This window comes from Taeniopygia guttata, chromosome 32, assembly GCF_048771995.1.
Source record: "Taeniopygia guttata chromosome 32, bTaeGut7.mat, whole genome shotgun sequence".
In the NCBI taxonomy this organism is placed as follows: Eukaryota; Metazoa; Chordata; class Aves; order Passeriformes; family Estrildidae; genus Taeniopygia; species Taeniopygia guttata.
The window spans coordinates 835358-853009 of record NC_133057.1 but is presented as its reverse complement, the minus strand read 5'-3'; the positions used below and the strand labels follow the sequence as shown (position 1 = coordinate 853009).

Sequence of the window (17652 nt, the reverse complement as noted above, 5' to 3'; positions counted from 1 at the left end):
CTTTTGGAGATATTTCTGGTGGTGGCACCCCCACACCCCCCTGGGAGCCCCCCGTACTCCAACAGGGGACACTCCCACCACATTCCGGCACCTGCCAGGTGTGTTTGGGCCACACCTGGCCGCACCTTCAGGCAGTTGGGACTTTGTCCCCGTTCCCGACCGCGGCTGCCAAGAAAGGCATAAAAATGTTGATTTTAGCCGGGGAAGGGTGGGGCGGGAACCGGCTGAGGGCCAAGTTCCAACGTGACGTGTCCTCCTGCCCCGTCCGTGATGTGGGAGAAGGTGGTGGAGGTGGTTGTGGGGGTGGTGGGGTCATGGTGGTCATGGGGTTCGTGGGGTTCATGGTGGTGGGAGAAGTCCTGGTGGTTAAAGTGGTGAGGGTGGTGGTCATAGTGGTGGTGGGGGCATGGTTGTGGTGGTCCATTGTCCACCTTGGGACCCCCTCAATGTCCCCCACAACCACGAGTGGTGCCACCTTCAGAAACCCTCAATGTCCCCAACAACCAAGGGTGGTACCACCATGGGACCACCTCAATATCCACCCAACAACCATGGGTGGTGTCACCTTGGGACCCCCTCAATGTTCCCCACTACCAAGGGTGGTACCACCTTGAGACCATCAATGTCACCTCCACCCGTGGGTGGTGTCACCTTGGGACCCCCTCAATGTCCCCCACAACCAAGGGTGGTACCACCATGGGACCCCCTCAATGTCCCCCACAACCAAGGGTGGTGTCACCATGGGACCCCCTCAATGTCCCCCACAACCAAGAGTGGTATCACACTGGGACCCCCTCAATGTCCCCCACAACCAAGGGTGGTACCACCATGGGACCCCCTCAATGTCCCCCACAACCAAGGGTGGTGTCACCATGGGACCCCCTCAATGTCCCCCACAACCAAGAGTGGTATCACACTGGGACCCCCTCAATGTCCCCCACAACCAAGGGTGGTACCACCATGGGACCTCCTCAATGTCCCCTCCACTCATGGGTGGAACCAGCTTGAGACCCCCCCAATGTCCCCCACAACCATGGGTGGTACCACCATGGGACCCCCTCAAAGTCCCCCACAACCAAGGGTGGTGCCACCTTCAGAAATCCTCAATGTCCCAAACAACCAAGGGTGGTACCACCATGGGACCCCCTCAATGTCCTCCACAACCATGGGTGGTACCACCATGGGACCTCCTCAAAGTCCTCTGCTCCTTGAGCCACCACAGCTGCCCCACCCTCCGTCTCCGAGCCCTTTGTCCCCGTGGGAAGGAGGTGTGGAGGAACCTCCAGGGTGACGTTTCATTCCAGAACTGGTGACAAGGACATTTTCTTCCACACCCGTCACCAGGTGAGGCCGGGGTGTCCCAAGGGCAGTTCCAAACCCAATCATGACAAATTCCAAAGGTCAATAATTACCTCATTCCCAATATTTTCCTTTCCCGATTTAGATGTTTCCTTTTGGACTCGCGTCTTGTCCCCAGCCCAGGCCCGGTCCTGTCGTGGAGCCACCTCGTGTCCCCAAGAAGAACTGGACAGGTGACAATGAAGCTAAGGATTTGTTTAATTATAAATAATTATATGTGCAAACATCTGCGTGGTGAGGAAGAGGATGGTGGATCTCCTGATTCTCATCGCTCTCCTGTCCATGTGTCCCCTCCTCCACATCCTGGTGGCCCCGTGTCCTGTCTCCGCTGGTTCTCAGGTGGCTTCGCTCAGGGGACTATGGTCGGTCTCTGGATGTGTATCTGGGGAGGAAGGAGGGAGGAGGATGATGATGGTGGTGTGGGGAAAGAGGACAACATCAGGCTCCTGGGGATGTGTCACCCACCGTCCTCGAGGTGTCCACGTTCTCCAGGTTGATGTAGCTGGTGTTGGGGGTCTCCATGTCTGTGGGGTGGAAGAAGAGGTGCCATGGACCCCTGGGTGCCACAGCGACCTCCAGCCCATCCCCACGCCCATCCCCACCTCCACGCCCGTTACCTTCCCAGGTGGCCGCCAGGTTGCCCATGGCAAAGCCTTGAGATCCGTCCCAGTTCCCGTCATCGCTGGTGTACATCTCCGAGCGGGACCTCAGCTTCTTCCTGCGTGGTGGGACCCACAGGGATGAGACTCGGGACCCCCGCGGGACCACCCAGCTCACCCCAAGGTGACGCATCTACCTGTACTGATCCTTCTGCCTCCGAGATCTCAGCAGGAGGATGGTGAAGATGGTGCTGACCAGGACCAGGACGGCCACCGGAACGCCCACGGACACCCCAACCTTGCTGATGCGGGAGCTGCAGGCGTTGTCCTGGTACCAGAAGGCGACCTGGTCCGAGCACCTGGTGGGAATGGTCATGGTGGTCATGGCCATGATGGTTATGGTGGTCACGGTGGTGGGGTTGTCATGGTCATGGGGATCATGGTGGTCATGGTGGTGGGGTCACCATGGTCATGGAGGTCATGGGGGTCATAGTGGTCATAGCCATGATGGTTATGGTGATCATGGTGGTAGAGTCACCATAGTCATGGTGGTAATGGTGGTGGGGTCACCATGGTCATAGAGGTCATGGGGGTCATGGTGGTCATGGTGGTCATAGCCATGATGGTTATGGTGATCATGGTGGTAGAGTCACCATAGTCATGGTGGTCATAGTGGTCATGGTGGTGGGGTTGTCAAGGTCATGGTGGTCATAGTGGTCATGGAGGTCATGGTGGTCATGGTGGTCATAGCCATGATGGTCATGGTGGTCATGGTGGTGAGGTCACCATAGTCATGGTGGTCATGGTGGTCATGGTGGTGAGGTCACCATAGTCATGGTGGTCATGGTGGTGGGGTTGTCATGGTCATGGTGGTCATGGTGGTCATGGTGGTGGGGTCACCATAGTCATGGTGGTCATGGTGGTGGGGTCACCATTGTCATGGTGGTCATGGTTGTGAGGTTGTCATGGTCATGGTGGTCATGGTGGTGGGGTCACCATTGTCATGGTGGTCATGGTTGTGAGGTTGTCATGGTCATGGTGGTCATGGTTGTGAGGTTTTCATGGTCATGGTGGTCATGGTGGCGGGGTTGTCATGGGGGGTTAAGGGGATCATGGTGCTGGGGGTGGTCATGGGAACGGGGTGGTCAATTGTGAGGTCATCACAGCAATCATGGAAGATGAGGATGGCCATGAGGATCATGGGGTGGTCACAGTTATGGGGTCATCACAGGGGTGGTGATGGTGGGTGGACCATGGCGATGATGAGGGTGAGAGCCATGGCGTTTGGGGGTCACCACCCATTCTGGGGGGCGGGTCCTTACTCGCACTGCGGCCCCTCCCGGCTGACGGAACATCTGCCATGGACGCAGGGCAGCGGGTCGGCGTGGCGCGAGTCGCAGCGGGTGATGCAGATGACGCCGACCTTGGTCAGGTACGGCGTGTAGAAGACTCTGAACTCCTTCTGGATGTAGGTGTCGCACACACCTGAGGGTGGAGACGCAGGCCTCAGGTTTTGGGGTTCTCCAGAGGGGTTGGAGACACCCAAACACCCTGTTGGAGACACCCAAACACCCAAACTTACGTTCTTCCACCTCTTGCACCTCAACTTTGTGGACAACGGTGAAGTTGCTGTTGAAGCAGACACCTGGCATGGAGAGAGGAGATGCTGGTGGGCAACCCCAAGGCCAACCAGCCCCAGAGAGGACCCGGTGCTGGTGGGGTGACCCCTGGGGTCACTCACAGTCTTCCCCTGTGCAGTTCTCGTCACAGCCGTGGTTTTGGATGGCAGTGACGAGGTTCTCGGAGATGCTCTTCACCGTCTCGTTGACCTTGGAGCTGGCGGGGAGCTCCAGGATGACGTCATAGTCCACCACGATGCTGCCTGAGCTGCGAGGAGAAGGGGCGGTGCTTGGTTCTGGACCAAACTGGGACCAGTATGGAATGCCCAGTGTGGAGGGACACCACAGTCTGGACTGTCCTGGAGGAACTCCATGGACACAACGCGGCTTGGAGGGATGTGGATGCTCCAAACATGAAGGGAATCACCTCAAACTGACCCCCATGGGTTCCTTCACCCCAAACCACCCCACCAGAGCTCTGGAGATGGTCAGGACCCACCTGGCCACCGGTGGAGACTCACCGCAGCTCTTTGATTATCACACCTTTGTAGCCCTCGATATGCCCATAAAGCATCGACATCTGGAAGACAAAGAGAAGCCTGAGGAGATCCAGGCCCCCATCATGGTCCACAGAACCCCCTCAAGGGGCTGTCCCCAAGGTCACCCCCGGCACCGCTGAGCCCTGACCTGCTTCTGGAACGTATCGTTAAACGCCTTGTAGGCATCTGAGGATGGATTTTTGAGATCTTCACTGAAGTTCCTGTTGTCGACTTTGGCCGTCATCTCCACCGTCGCGTTCATCGTCACTTGGCCAAGCAGAGTAGACCCATAAGGAAGAGACCTGGATGTCCCCACCCCACCTCTGGTGACCTTGGTCAGGGGACCAGCTTGGTCCCTCCACGGCGACCCCAAACCCAGGTCGCTCTCACCGAGGTGACCTCATTTCTTGGTTGGTCCATCCGTGGTGACCCAACCTCATCTCGGGGTCAGTCCCTCCCTGGTGGTCCCATTGCCAGGTCACACCCTCACCCCAACCCCTGGCTGACCCCTCAGAGGTGACCTCAGCCCAGGTCTGGGTCTGGTGGCCACCCCATGGCACCTTGGGATGGTTCCCTACCATTTTGGATCTCCACGACGTCCTTGGCGGTCTGGCACCTGTCTCCTTGGAAATTGGGGGGACACTGGCAGACGCCGTTGGCAAAGGTGCCCCCGTTTTGGCAGATGACCTCCTCGCAGAAGTCACCTTGGAAGCCATCGGGACACAGGCACTTGCCATCTTCCCACGTGCCACCATTCTGGCACTGACCTGGGAGAGGGAACCAAGGACACGGGAACTGTGACACGGCCTGGAGAAACACCAAAAGCCACCTGGACAATGCCGAGGAGAACACGGGGAGAAGGGACATGGCTGTGGAGGGACACCAAGGAGCAAAACTCACCTGGACTGGTGACTGTGGTTGTCATGGTGGTGGTGGTGGTGGTGGTAGTGGTTGTGGTTGTGGTCGTGGTGGTTGTGGTTGTTTGGATGGGGGTGGCAGTCGAGGTGGTTGAGGTTGTTGAGGTTGTGGTGGATGGGGTTGAGGTTGTGGTGGACGGGGTTGAGGTGGTGGTGGAAGGGGTTGAGGTGGTGGTGGACGGGGTTGAGGTGGTGGTGGACGGGGTTGAGGTGGTGGTGGACGGGGTTGAGGTGGTGGTGGATGGGGTTGAGGTGGTGGACAGGGTAGATGTGGTGGTGGACGGGGTTGAGGTGGTGGTGGCAGTCGAGGTGGGTGAGGTGGTGGTGGACAAAGTCGAGTTGCTGCTGGTGGTGGATGGGGTTGGCATGGTCGTGGACAGGGATGACGTGGTGGTGGCAGTCAAAGTTGGTGAGGTGCTGGAGGACACAGTGGAGCTGGTGGTGGTGGTGGTGGTGGAGAGGGTTGACATGGTGGTAGGAGTCGAGGTTGGTGAGGTGTTGGAGGACACAGTGGAGCTGGTGGTGGTGGTGGTGGATGGCGTTGACTGGGTGGTGGTGGTTGAGGTGGGTGAGGTGGCCGAGGATGCAGTGGAGCTGCTGCTGGTGGTGGATGGAGTTGACATGGTGGCAGTCGAAGTTGGTGAGGTGATGGAGGAAGCAGTTGAGCTGCTGGTGGTGGATGGGGTTGATTGGGTGGTGACAGTCGAGGTGGGTGAGGTACCGGAGGACACCGTCGAGCTGCTGCTGGTGCTGGACGGGGTTGGCGTGGTCGTGGACAGGGATGATGTGGTGGCAGTCGAAGTTGATGAGGTGCTGGAGGACACAGTGGAGCTGCTGGTGGTGGTGGTGGTGGTGGTGGACAGGGATGACGTGGTGGTAGGAGTCGAGGTCGGTGAGGTGCTGGAGGATGCAGTTGAGCTGCTGCTGGTGGTGGATGGAGTTGACGTGGTGGGGGTCGCTGAGGTGGATGAGGTGCTGGAGGACACAGTTGAGCTGCTGCTGGTGGTGGACGGGGTTGGTGTGGTGGTGGCAGTCGAGGTGGGAGAGGTGGTGGAGGATGCAGTTGAGCTACTGGTGGTGGTGCTGGATGGGGTTGACTGGGTGGTGGTGGCAGTCGAGGTGGGAGAGGTGGTGGAGGACGCAGTTGAGCTACTGGTGGTGGTGCTGGATGGGGTTGACTGGGTGGTGGTGGCAGTTGAGGTGGGAGAGGTGGTGGTGGACACAGTGGAGCTGCTGGAGGTGGTGGTGGTGGTGGTGGACAGGGATGACGTTGTGGTAGCAGTAGAAGTTGGTGAGGTGCTGGAGGACACCGTAGAGCTGCTGCTGGTGGTGGTTGTGGTGGAGGACGGGGTTAACGTGGTGGTGGCAGTTGTGGTGGGTGAGGTGCCCGAGGACGCAGTTGAGCTGCTGCTGGTGGTGGTGGTGGATGGGGTTGATGTGGTGGACAGGGTTGGTGTTAAGGTGGTGACAGTCGAAGTTGGTGATGTGCTGGAGGACACAGTGGAGCTGCTGCTGGTGGTGCTGGATGGGGTTGACTGGGTGGTGGTGACTGAGGTGGGTGAGGTGCTGGAGGACCCAGTTGAACTGGTGGTGGTGCTGGTGGTGGGCAGGGTTGGTGTCGTGGTGGACTGGGATGACGTGGTGGTGGCAGTCGAAGTTGGTGAGGTGCTGGAGGACCCAGTGGAGCTGCTGGTGGTGGTTGTGGTGGAGGACGGGGTTAACGTGGTGGTAGCAGTTGAGGTGGGTGAGGTGCTGGAGGACACCGTTGAACTGCTGGTGGTGGTGGACGGGGTTGACGTGGTCATGGACAGGGTTGACATGGTGGTAGCAGTCGAAGTTGGTGAGGTGCTGGAGGACACCGTGGAGCTGCTGCTGGTGGTGGTCATAGTGGTGGACGGGGTTAATGTGGTGGTGGCAGTTGAGCTGGGTGAAGTGCTTGAGGACGCAGTTGAGCTGCTGCTGGTGGTTATAGTAGTGGTGGATGGGGTTGAGGTAGTGGTAGATGGGGATGACGTGGTGGTGGCAGTCACGGTGGGTGAGGTGCTGGAGGACGCAGTTGAGCTGCTGGTGGTGGTGGTGCTGGATGGGGTTGACTGGGTGGTGGTGGCTGAGGTGGGTGAGGTGCCCAAGGATGCAGTGGAGCTGCTGCTGCTGCTGGTGGTGGATGGGGTTGACATGGTGGAGGTCGCTGAGGTGGATGAGGTGCTGGAGGACACAGTTGAGCTGCTGCTGCTGGTGGTGGACGGGGTTGGTGTGGTGGTGGCAGTCGAGGTGGGAGAGGTGGTGGAGGATGCAGTTGAGCTACTGGTGGTGGCGCTGGATGGGGTTGACTGGGTGGTGGTGGCAGTTGAGGTGGGAGAGGTGGTGGTGGACACAGTGGAGCTGCTGGAGGTGGTGGTGGTGGTGGTGGACAGGGATGACGTGGTGGTGGCAGTAGAGGTTGGTGAGGTGCTGGAGTATGCAGTGGAGCTGCTGCTGGTGGGGGATGTGGTTGACTGGGTGGTGGCAGTTGAGGTGGGTGAGGTGATGGAGGACGTAGTGGAGCTGCTGCTGGTGCTGGACGGGGTTAGTGTGGTGGCGGCAGTTGAGGTGGGAGAGGTGCTGGAGAACCCAGTCGAGCTGCTGGTGGTGGTGGTGGACAGGGTTGGTGTGGTGGTGGCAGTCGAAGTTGGTGAGGTGGTGGAGGACGTAGTGGAGCTGATGCTGGTGGTGGTGAACGGGCTTGACGTGGTGGTGGCAGTTGTGGTGGGTGAGGTGCTCGAGGACATAGTTGAGCTGCTGCTGCTGGTGGTGGATGGGGTTGAGGTGGTGGCAGTTGAGGTGGGAGAGGTGCTGGATGACCCAGTTGAACTGGTGGTGGAGGTGGTGGTGGGGAGGGTTGGTGTGGTGGTGGACGGGGATGACGTGGTGGTGGCAGTCGAGGTGGGTGAGGTGGAGGACGCAGTCGAGCTGCTGGTGCTGGTGGTGGACGGGGATGACGTGGTGGTGGAAGGCGTTGATGTGATGCTGGTCTGGGTTGCAGTGGTGCTGGACTGGGTCGACGTGGTGATGGAAGTTGAGGTGGGTGAGGTGCTGGAGGACACCGTCGAGCTGCTGCTGGTGGTGGACGGGGTTGACGTGGTCGTGGACAGGGTTGATGTGGTGGTGGCAGTCGAAGTTGGTGAGGTGGTGGAGGACGTAGTGGAGCTGCTGCTGGTGGTGGTGGACGGGGTTAATGTGGTGGTGGCAGTTGAGCTGGGTGAAGTGCTCGAGGATGCAGTGGAGCTGCTGCTGGGGGTGGTGGTGGTGGTGGATGGGGTTGAGGTGGTGGTAGATGGGGATGACGTGGTGGTGGCAGTCACGGTGGGAGAGGTGCTGGAGGACGCAGTGGAGCTGCTGCTGGTGCTGGACGGGGTTAGTGTGGTGGTGGCAGTTGAGGTGGGAGAGGTGCTGGAGAACCCAGTCGAGCTGCTGGTGGTAGTGGTGATGGTGGACAGGGTTGCTGTGGTGGTGGCAGTCGAAGTTGGTGAGGTGGTGGAGGACGTAAGGGAGCTGCTGGTGGTGGATGGGGATGATGTGGTGGTGGCAGTTGTGGTGGGAGAGGTGGTGGAGGACCCAGTTGAGCTGCTGCTGGTAGTGGTGGTGGTGGACGGGGTTGGTGTGGTGGTGGACGGGGTTGGTGTGGTGGTGGACAGGGATGACGTGGTGGTGGCAGTCGAGGTGGGTGAGGTGGTGGAGGACGCAGTCGAGCTGGTGGTGCTGGTGGTGGACGGGGACGAGGTGGTGGTGACAGTCGAAGTTGGTGAAGTGCCAGATGAAACCGTTGCGCTACTGCTGGTGCTGGTCTGGGTTGGTGTGGTGCTGGACGGGGATGACGTGGTGGTGGCAGTCGAGGTGGGTGAGGTACCGGAGGACACCGTTGAGCTGCTGCTGGTGCTGGACGGGGTTGGCGTGGTCGTGGACAGGGATGATGTGGTGGCAGTCGAAGTTGGTGAGGTGCTGGAGGACACAGTGGAGCTGCTGCTGGTGGTGGTGGATGGGGTTGACTGGATGGTGGTGGCTGAGGTGGGAGAGGTGCTGGAGGACCCAGTTGAACTGGTGGTGGTGGTGGTGGTGGACAGGGTTGGTGTGGTGGTGAGAGTCGAAGTTGGTGAGGTGCCAGATGAAACCGTTGTGCTAGTGCTGGTGGTGGACGGGGTTGCCGTGGTGGTGGAAGGCGTTGATGTGATGCTGGTCTGGGTTGCTGTCGTGGTTGACGGGGTTCCTGTGGTGGTGGACAGGGTTGACGTGGTGGTGGATGGGGATGACGTGATGCTGGAGTGGGTTCCCGTGGTGCTGGAGGGCGTTGATGTGGTGCTGGACTGGGTTGGTGTAGTGGTGGACAGGGTAGACATGGTGCTGGACGGGCTAGACGTGGTGCTGGAGTGGATTCCTGTGGTGGTGGACGGAGTTGACGTGGTGGCGGCAGTCGAGGTGGGTGAGGAGCTGGAGGATGCAGTGGAGCTGCTGGTGGTGGTGCTGGACAGTGTCGGTGTGGTGGTGACAGTTGAGGCTGGTGAGGTGCTGGAGGACAAAGTTGAACTGGATGTGGTGGTGGAGGTGGTGGACAGGGTTGGTGTGGTGGTGGACATGGCTGGTGTGGTGGTGACAGTCGAGGTGGGAGAGGTGCCAGATGAAACCGTTGAGCTGCTGCTGGTGGTGGACGGGCTTGCTGTGGTGGTGGCAGTTGAAGTTGGTGAGGTACTGGAGGACACTGTCGAGCTGCTGCTCGTGGTGGTGGATGGGGATGAGGTGGTGGTGGACAGGGTTGGTGTGGTGGTGGCAGTTGAGGTGGGAGAGGCGTTGGAGGACACAGTTGAGCTGCTGCTGGTGGTGGATAGAGTTGACTGGGTGGGGGTCACTGAGGTGGGTGAGGTGCTGGAGGACACAGTGGAGCTGGTGGTGGTGGTGGTGGATGGGGATGAGGTGGTGCTGGACGGGGTTGGTGTGGTGGTGGCAGTCGAGGTGGGTGAGGTGGTGGGGGACACAGTTGAGCTGCTGCTGCTGATGGTGGTGGTGGTGGACAGGGTTGACGTGGTGGTGGCAGTCGAAGTTGGTGAGGTGCTGGAGGACACAGTGGAGGCACTGGTGGTGGTGGATGGAGTTGACTGGATGGTGGTGGTTGAGGTGGGTGAGGTGCTGGAGGATGCAGTAGAGCTGCTGGTGGTGGTGGTGGTGGATGGGTTTGATGTGGTGGTGAACAGGGTTGACGTGGTGGTGACAGTTGAGGCTGGTGAGGTGCTGGAGGACAAAGTTGAACTGGATGTGGTGGTGGTGGTGGTGGACAGGGTTGGTGTGGTGGTGACAGTCGAGCTGGGTGAGGTGCCAGATGAAACCGTTGAGCCACTGCTGGATGGGGTTGACGTGGTGGTAGCAGTCGAAGTTGGCGAGGTAATGGAGGACACAGTGGAGGCGCTGGTGGTGGTGGTGGATGGAGTTGACTGGGTGGGGGTCGCTGAGGTGGGAGAGGTGCTGGAGGATGCAGTCGAGCTGCTGGTGGTGCTACTGGACAGTGTCGGTGTGGTGGTGAGAGTTGAGGCGGGTGAGGTGCTGGAGGACACTGTTGAACTGGTGGTGGTGGTGGTGGTGGTGGTGGACATGGCTGGTGTGGTGGTGACAGTCGAGGTGGGTGAGGTGCCAGATGAAACCATTGAGCTGCTGCTGGTGGTGGACAGGGTTGCTGTGGTGGTGGCAGTCGAAGTTGGTGAGGTGCTGGAGGACCCAGTCGAGCTGCTGCTGGTGGTGGAGGTGGTGGTGGTGGACGGGGTTAACGTGGTGGTGAACGGGCTTGACGTGGTGGTGGCAGTTGAGGTGGGAGAGGAGCTGGAGGGCACAGTTGAACTGCTGGTGGTGCTGGACAGTGTCGGTGTGGTGGTGGTCAAGGTGGGAGAGGTGATGGTGGACACAGTCGAGCTGCTGCTGGTGGTGGACAGGGTTGCTGTGGTGGTGGCAGTCAAAGTTGGTGAGGTGCTGGAGGACACAGTGGAGCTGCTGCTGGTGGTGGTGGACAGGGATGACGTGGTGCTGGACGGGGTTGAGGTGGTGGTGGCTGAGGCGGGTGAGGTGCTGGAGGATGCAGTTGAGCTGATGGTGGTGGTGGTCGTGGATGGGGATGACGTGGAGGTGGACAGGATGGAGGTGGTGCTGGACGGGTTTGACACAGTGGTGGCAGTCGAGGTTGGTGAGGTGGTGGAGGACCCAGTTGAGCTGCTGCTGCTGGTGGTGATGGTGGTGGTGGTGGACAGGGATGACGGGGTGCTGGATGGGGTGGAGGTGGTGGTGGTGACAGTTGAGGTGGGAGAGGTGGTGGAGGACCCAGCTGAGCTGCTGGTGGTGGTGGTGGTGGTGGACAGGATTGATGGGGTGGTGGCAGTCGAAGTTGATGAGGTGGTGGAGGACGCAGCTGAGCTGCTGGAGGTGGTGGATGGAGTTGACTGGGTGGGGGTCCCTGAGGTGGGTGAGGTGGTGGAGGACCCAGTTGAACTGCTGATGCTGGTGGTGGTCAACAGGGTTGGTGTGGTGGTGGTAGTTGAGGTGGGTGAGGTGCTGGAGGATGCAGTTGAGCTGCTGGTGGTGGTGGTGGTGGATGGGGTTGGTGCGGTGGTCGTGGTTGAGGTGGGTGAGGTGCTGGAGGATGCAGTTGAGCTGCTGGTGGTGGTGGTGGTGGTGGTGGATGGGGTTGGTGTGGTAGTGGTGGAGGACTCAGTCGAGCTGCTGGTGGTGGATGGGGTTGATGTGGTGGTGACAGTTGAGGTGGGTGAGGTGGTGGAGGACCCAGTTGAACTGGTGCTGGTGGTGGTGGTCAACAGGGTTGGTGTGGTGGTGGTGGTCGAGGTGGGTGAGGTGGTGGAGGATGCAGTTGAGCTGCTGCTGGTGGTGGTGGTCGTGGACAGGGTTGAGGTGGTAGTGGTCGAGGTGGGTGAGGTGGTGGAGGACGCAGTTGAACTGCTGGTGCTGGTGGTGGTGGTGGTGGACGGGATTGGTGTGGTGGTCGTGGTTGAGGTGGTGGAGGACTCAGTTGAGCTGCTGGTGGTGATGGGGGTGGACGGGATTGGTGTGGTGGTCGTGGTTGAGGTGGTGGAGGACTCAGTTGAGCTGCTGGTGGTGGATGGGGTTGAGGTGGTGGTGACAGTTGAGGTGGGTGAGGTGCTGGAGGACCCAGGCGAGCTGCTGGTGGTGGTGGTGGTGGTGGACAGGGATGACGGGGTGCTGGATGGGGTGGAGGTGGTGGTGGTGACAGTTGAGGTGGGTGAGGTGCTGGAGGATGCAGTGGAGCTGCTGGTGGTGGTGGTGGTGGATGGGGTTGGTGTGGTGGTCGTGGTTGAGGTGGTGGAGGACTCAGTCGAGCTGCTGGTGGTGGGTGAGGCTGCCTTGGTGCTGGACGGTGTTGCCGCGGTGGCGGAGATGGGTTGCGGGTTGGTGGAAGTCAAGGTTGGTGAGTCGCTGGAGCTCGTCGTCACGGTGCTGCTCCCGTCTGCTGGATCAGCGCCAGCTGGAGAAGTTTCCCCGGTCACCCCTGGACAACACAACCACACTTTTTGTGGTGGCCATCCCACCATCTCCTACATGTGTAGGACTTGCCCAGTCCGACCTCACCAACATCTCCCAAACCCAACAGACCCCCAAATCCTGCAGAGCCCCAAGGACACACGGACCCACCCCAGAGACACCTGGACCCCCTCAAAGACCCCCACCCACAACAGAGCAACGGTTCCCAACGCCCCGCCCTTCGTTCTCCAGAGATGTCCCAAGCACCCCCAAGACCCCCCAGTTGGATCCCAACACCCCGTGACCCCAAAGATCCATTGACCCCCCTCAGACACCCCTGGACCCCCAAAAACCCTCACCCACCACAGTCCAACATCCCCCCAAAAACCCAACTTTGGTTCTTCAAAGATGCCCCAAAGATGCCCCAAGGATTCCCTGTTGGGTCCCAAGATCCCCCAGTGGGATCCCACCACCCCGTGACCCCAAAGATCCATTGACCTCTCCCAAAGACCCCTGGATCCACCCCAAAGACCCCTGGACACCCCAAGACCCTCGCCCACCACAGACCAACATCCCCCCAAAGACCCAACCTTGGTTCTCCAAAGATGCCCCAAGGATTCCCAAGTTCCCCAGTTGGATCCCAACACCCCGTGACCCCAAAGATCCATTGACCCCCCTCAGACACCCCTGGACACCCCAAGACCCTCACCCACCACAGACCAACACCCCCCAAAAACCCAACTTTGGTTCTTCAAAGATGCCCCAAAGATGCCCCAAGGATTCCCAGTTGGGTCCCAAGACCCCCCAGTGGGATCCCAACACCCCGTGACCCCAAAGATCCATTGACCCCCCCCCTTTAGACACCCCTGGACCCCCCGAGACCCTCACCCACCACACTCCAACATCCCCAAAAACCCAACTTTGGTTCCTCAAAGATGCCCCAAGGATTCCCCGTTGGCTCCCAAGACCCCCCAGTGGGATCCCAAAGCCCCCTGACCCCAAAGATCCATTGACCTCCCCTAAAGACGCCTGGATCCACCCCAAAGACCCCTGGACACCCCAAGACCCTCACCCACCACAGACCAACATCCCCCAAAAACCCAACCTTGGTTCTCCAAAGATGCCCCAAGGATTCCCAGTTGGCTCCCAAGACCCCCCAGTGGGATCCCAACACCCCCTGACCCCAAGGATCCATTGACCCTCCTCAAACACTCCCGGACCCCCCAAGACCCTCGCCCACCACAGTCCAACATCCCCCCAAAAACCCAACTTTGGTTCTCCAGTGATGCCCCAAAGATTCCCAGTTGGCTCCCAAGACCCCCCAGTGGGATCCCAACACCCCGTGACCCCAAAGACCCATTGACCCCCCTCAAACCTCCCTTGATATCCCCAAAAACCCTCACCCACCACAGTCCAACATCCCCCAAAAACCCAACTTTGGTTCTCCAATGATGTCCCAAGCATTCCCAAGTTCCCCAGTTGGATCCCAACACCCCGTGACCCCAAAGATCCATTGACCCCTCCTCAGACACCCCTGGACCCCCAAAGACCCTCACCCACCACAGACCAACACCCCCCAAAAACCCAACTTTGGTTCTTCAAAGATGCCCCAAAGATGCCCCAAGGATTCCCAGTTGGCTCCCAAGACCCCCCAGTGGGATCCCAAAGCCCCCTGACCCCAAAGATCCATTGACCTCCCCTAAAGACCCCTGGATCCACCCCAAAGACCCCTGGACACCCCAAGACCCTCACCCACCACAGTCCAACATCCCCCCAAAACCCAACTTTGGTTCTTCAAAGATGCCCCAAAGATGCCCCAAAGATGCCCCAAGCACTCCCAAGACCCCCCAGTGGGATCCCAACACCCCATGACCCCAAGGATCCATTGACCCTCCTCAGACACCCCTGGACCCCCCGAGACCCTCACCCACCACAGTCCAACATCCCCCCAAAGACCCAACTTTGGTTCCTCAAAGATGCCCCAAAGATGCCCCAAAGATGCCCCAAAGATGCCCCAAGGATTCCCAGTTGGGTCCCAAGACCCCCCAGTGGGATCCCAAAGCCCCCTGACCCCATGGATCCATTGACCTCTCCCAAAGACCCCTGGATCCACCCCAAAGACCCCTGGACACCCCAAGACCCTCACCCACCACAGACCAACATCCCCCAAAACCCCAACTTTGGTTCTTCAAAGATGCCGCAAAGATGCCCCAAGGATTCCCAGTTGGGTCCCAAGACCCCCCCAGTTGGATCTCAACACTCCATGACCCCAAAGATCCATTGACCCCCCTCAGACACCCCTGGACCCCCAAAGACCCTCACCCACCACAGACCAACATCCCCCCAAAGACCCAACTTTGGTTCTTCAAAGATGCCCCAAAGATGCCCCAAAGATTCCCAGTTGGGTCCCAAGACCCCCCAGTGGGATCCCAAAGCCCCATGACCCCAAAGATCCATTGACCTCCCTTAGACACCCCTGGGCCCCCAAAGACCCCCTGAACCCCCCAGAGACCCCTGGACCTCCAAAACACCCCTGAACCCCCCAGAGACCCCTGGACCTCCCCAAAAGACCCCTGGACCTCCCCAAAGACCCCTGGACCTCCAAGGACCCCCATCCACGCCATCCCCACTCGTGGTTCTTGAGCCCTCCCGCCATGGGTGGAGAACATGTCCCAGCGCCACCATGGGTGACACATCCCAGTGCCACCATGGGTGGGGAACATGTCTCAGTGCCACCATGGGTGGGGAACATGTCCCAGCGCCATCATGGGTGGGGAACATGTCCCAGCGCCATCATGGGTGGGGACATGTCCCAACGCCACTATGGGTGACACATCCCAGCGCCACCATGGGTGGGGAACATGTCCCAGTGCCACCATGGGTGGATGACACATCCCAGAGCCACCATGGGTGGGTGACACATCCCAATGCCACCATGGGTGGGGAACATGTCCCAGCGCCACCATGGGTGGGGAACATGTCCCAGTGCCACCATGGGTGGGTGACGTGTCCCAGCGCCACCATGGGTGGGGACATGTCCTAATGTCACCATGGGTGGGGACATGTCCCAGTGCCACCACGGGTGGGTGACGCACCCCAGTGCCACCATGGGTGGGGAACATGTCCCAATGCCACCACGGGTGACACATCCCAGTGCCATCATGGGTGGGGAACATGTCCCAATGCCACCATGGGTGGGGAACATGTCCCAATGCCACCATGGGTGACGTGTCCCAGTGCCACCATGGGTGGGGACATGTCCCAATGCCACCATGGGTGGGTGACACATCCCAGTGCCACCATGGGTGGGGAACATGTCCCAGTGCCACCATGGGTGACACATCCCAGTGCCATCATGGGTGGGTGACACATCCCAGTGCCACCATGGGTGGGGACATGTCCCAGCGCCACCATGGGTGGGTGACGTGTCCCAGTGCCACCACGGGTGGGGAACATGTCCCAGCGCCACCATGGGTGACGTGTCCCCGTGCCACCATGGGTGGGTGACACATCCCAATGTCACCATGGGTGGGGACACATCCCAGCGCCACCATGGGTGGGGAACATGTCCCAATGCCACCATGGGTGACACATCCCAGTGCCACCACGGGTGGGTGACGCGCCCCAGTGCCACCATCTCCCACCTGTGAGGACCAGCAGGACGCAGACGCAGAGCGCGGCCGGGCCGCCCCACAGCCGCCCCATGGCCGCGCGTCACCGGAGTTGGGGACAGCGATGGACGCGAGGATCCGTCCCCGAGCGCGGGCGGAGCGCGACTGGGGACAGCGAGGACACCTGGAGAAGACCTTTGGTCGCAATAAAAGGAGGTGGAGAAGCGAAAGCGACACCGCGGGCGCCAGGAATGCGCCGTGACGGGTGCCACCGCCCTTTCCCGGCACGTGTGGTGACAAGGGACGCCAGGTGTCCTTTGTCACCCGGTGGCACTCCCGCGAGGTTCAGGAGGTTCCTCAGGGCACGTCCTGGTGTCTCCATGGGATTGTCCAGGCGTGTCCAAGGTCGCGCTCTGATCCCATCGGGATGTGGGGCAGGGGACAGGGGATATTTGGGGGTTTGGTTGATTTTGGGGGTTTTCGGGGGTCTCTGCCCCACAGATTTGGGTCTGGGGGTGTCTCTGACCCCTTTTTCCCCCCACAGGTGCCGTCCTCTTCATGGGGCAGGTGATGGATCCCTGAGTACCCCGGGGGCACCCCAAAAATGGGGAAACCCCAAAATTTGGGACAGCCCAAAATGGGAATACCCCAAAAATGGGAATAACCCAAAATTGAGATACCCTAAAAATCGGATATCCCAAAATTGAGATACCCCAAAAATGGGATACCCCAAAATGGGGATACCCCAAAATGGGGATACCCCGAAATTGGGATACCCTGAAATTGGGGTACCCCAAAACTGGGACACCCGAAAATTGGGACAACCCTAAATATGGGATACCACCAAAATGGGATACCCCAAAATTGGGAAACCCCAAAATAGGATACCCCAAAATGGGGATACCCCGAAATTGGGATACCCCGAAATTGGGACACCCAAAAATTGGGATGCCCAAAAAGGGAACATCCCAAAAATGGGGATCTCCCAAACTTGGAGCACCCAAAAAATGGGATACCCAAAAATTGGGACACCCCAAACCAAGGTCACCCAAAAATGGGTCACCCCAAAATTGGGGCACGCCAAAATTGGGGTCCGGTGGGGTCGGGGGGGGCTGTAATTTATTGGGGAGAGTTTCAATATATCGGGGGTCACCCCAAAACCCATCATGGGGTCACTCTGTCCTGGGGCTGTGGTCACCACCATGTCCCAATGGTCACCTCCATCCCCAGGACCCCAAATTCTCCTTTTTTCCCCCCAAAAAAATCCCCCTCCGTTGCCATAGCAACGCCCCCATAGCAACCGTTGCCGAGGCAACAGCCCCGCCCCTCTGCACTAGACCACGCCCCTTCCCCGTTACCATGGCAACCCCCCTTGGCGGGAAGCGCGCCCGTTACCTTAGCGACAAGCCCCGCCCCTTTCCCTGTTGCTATGGAAACGCCCCGCCCATTCAGTGGTAACCTCTCCCCAGACCACGCCCCCTTTCCCCGTTACCATGGCGACA

At 59.8% G+C, this 17652-nt stretch overlaps 1 protein-coding gene across 1 annotated transcript; it reads right to left on the bottom strand.

Annotated features, from left to right (window-relative positions):
- Window positions 1-1539: 1539 nt before the first annotated feature.
- On the bottom strand, window positions 1540-16244 carry LOC115492624 (uncharacterized). Its single transcript, XM_072920527.1, has 16 exons — window positions 16184-16244; window positions 11620-12567; window positions 10611-10653; window positions 9109-9242; window positions 6106-7140; window positions 5017-5316; window positions 4695-4883; window positions 4265-4383; window positions 4099-4157; window positions 3700-3845; window positions 3541-3603; window positions 3281-3443; window positions 2156-2317; window positions 1977-2077; window positions 1825-1883; window positions 1540-1741 (listed from the first exon to the last, which is right to left on the bottom strand). Exons 1-16 carry the CDS (start codon window positions 16242-16244, stop codon window positions 1709-1711), a joined length of 3615 nt encoding a protein of 1204 aa, XP_072776628.1. The 3' UTR covers window positions 1540-1708.
- Window positions 16245-17652: the final 1408 nt, after the last annotated feature.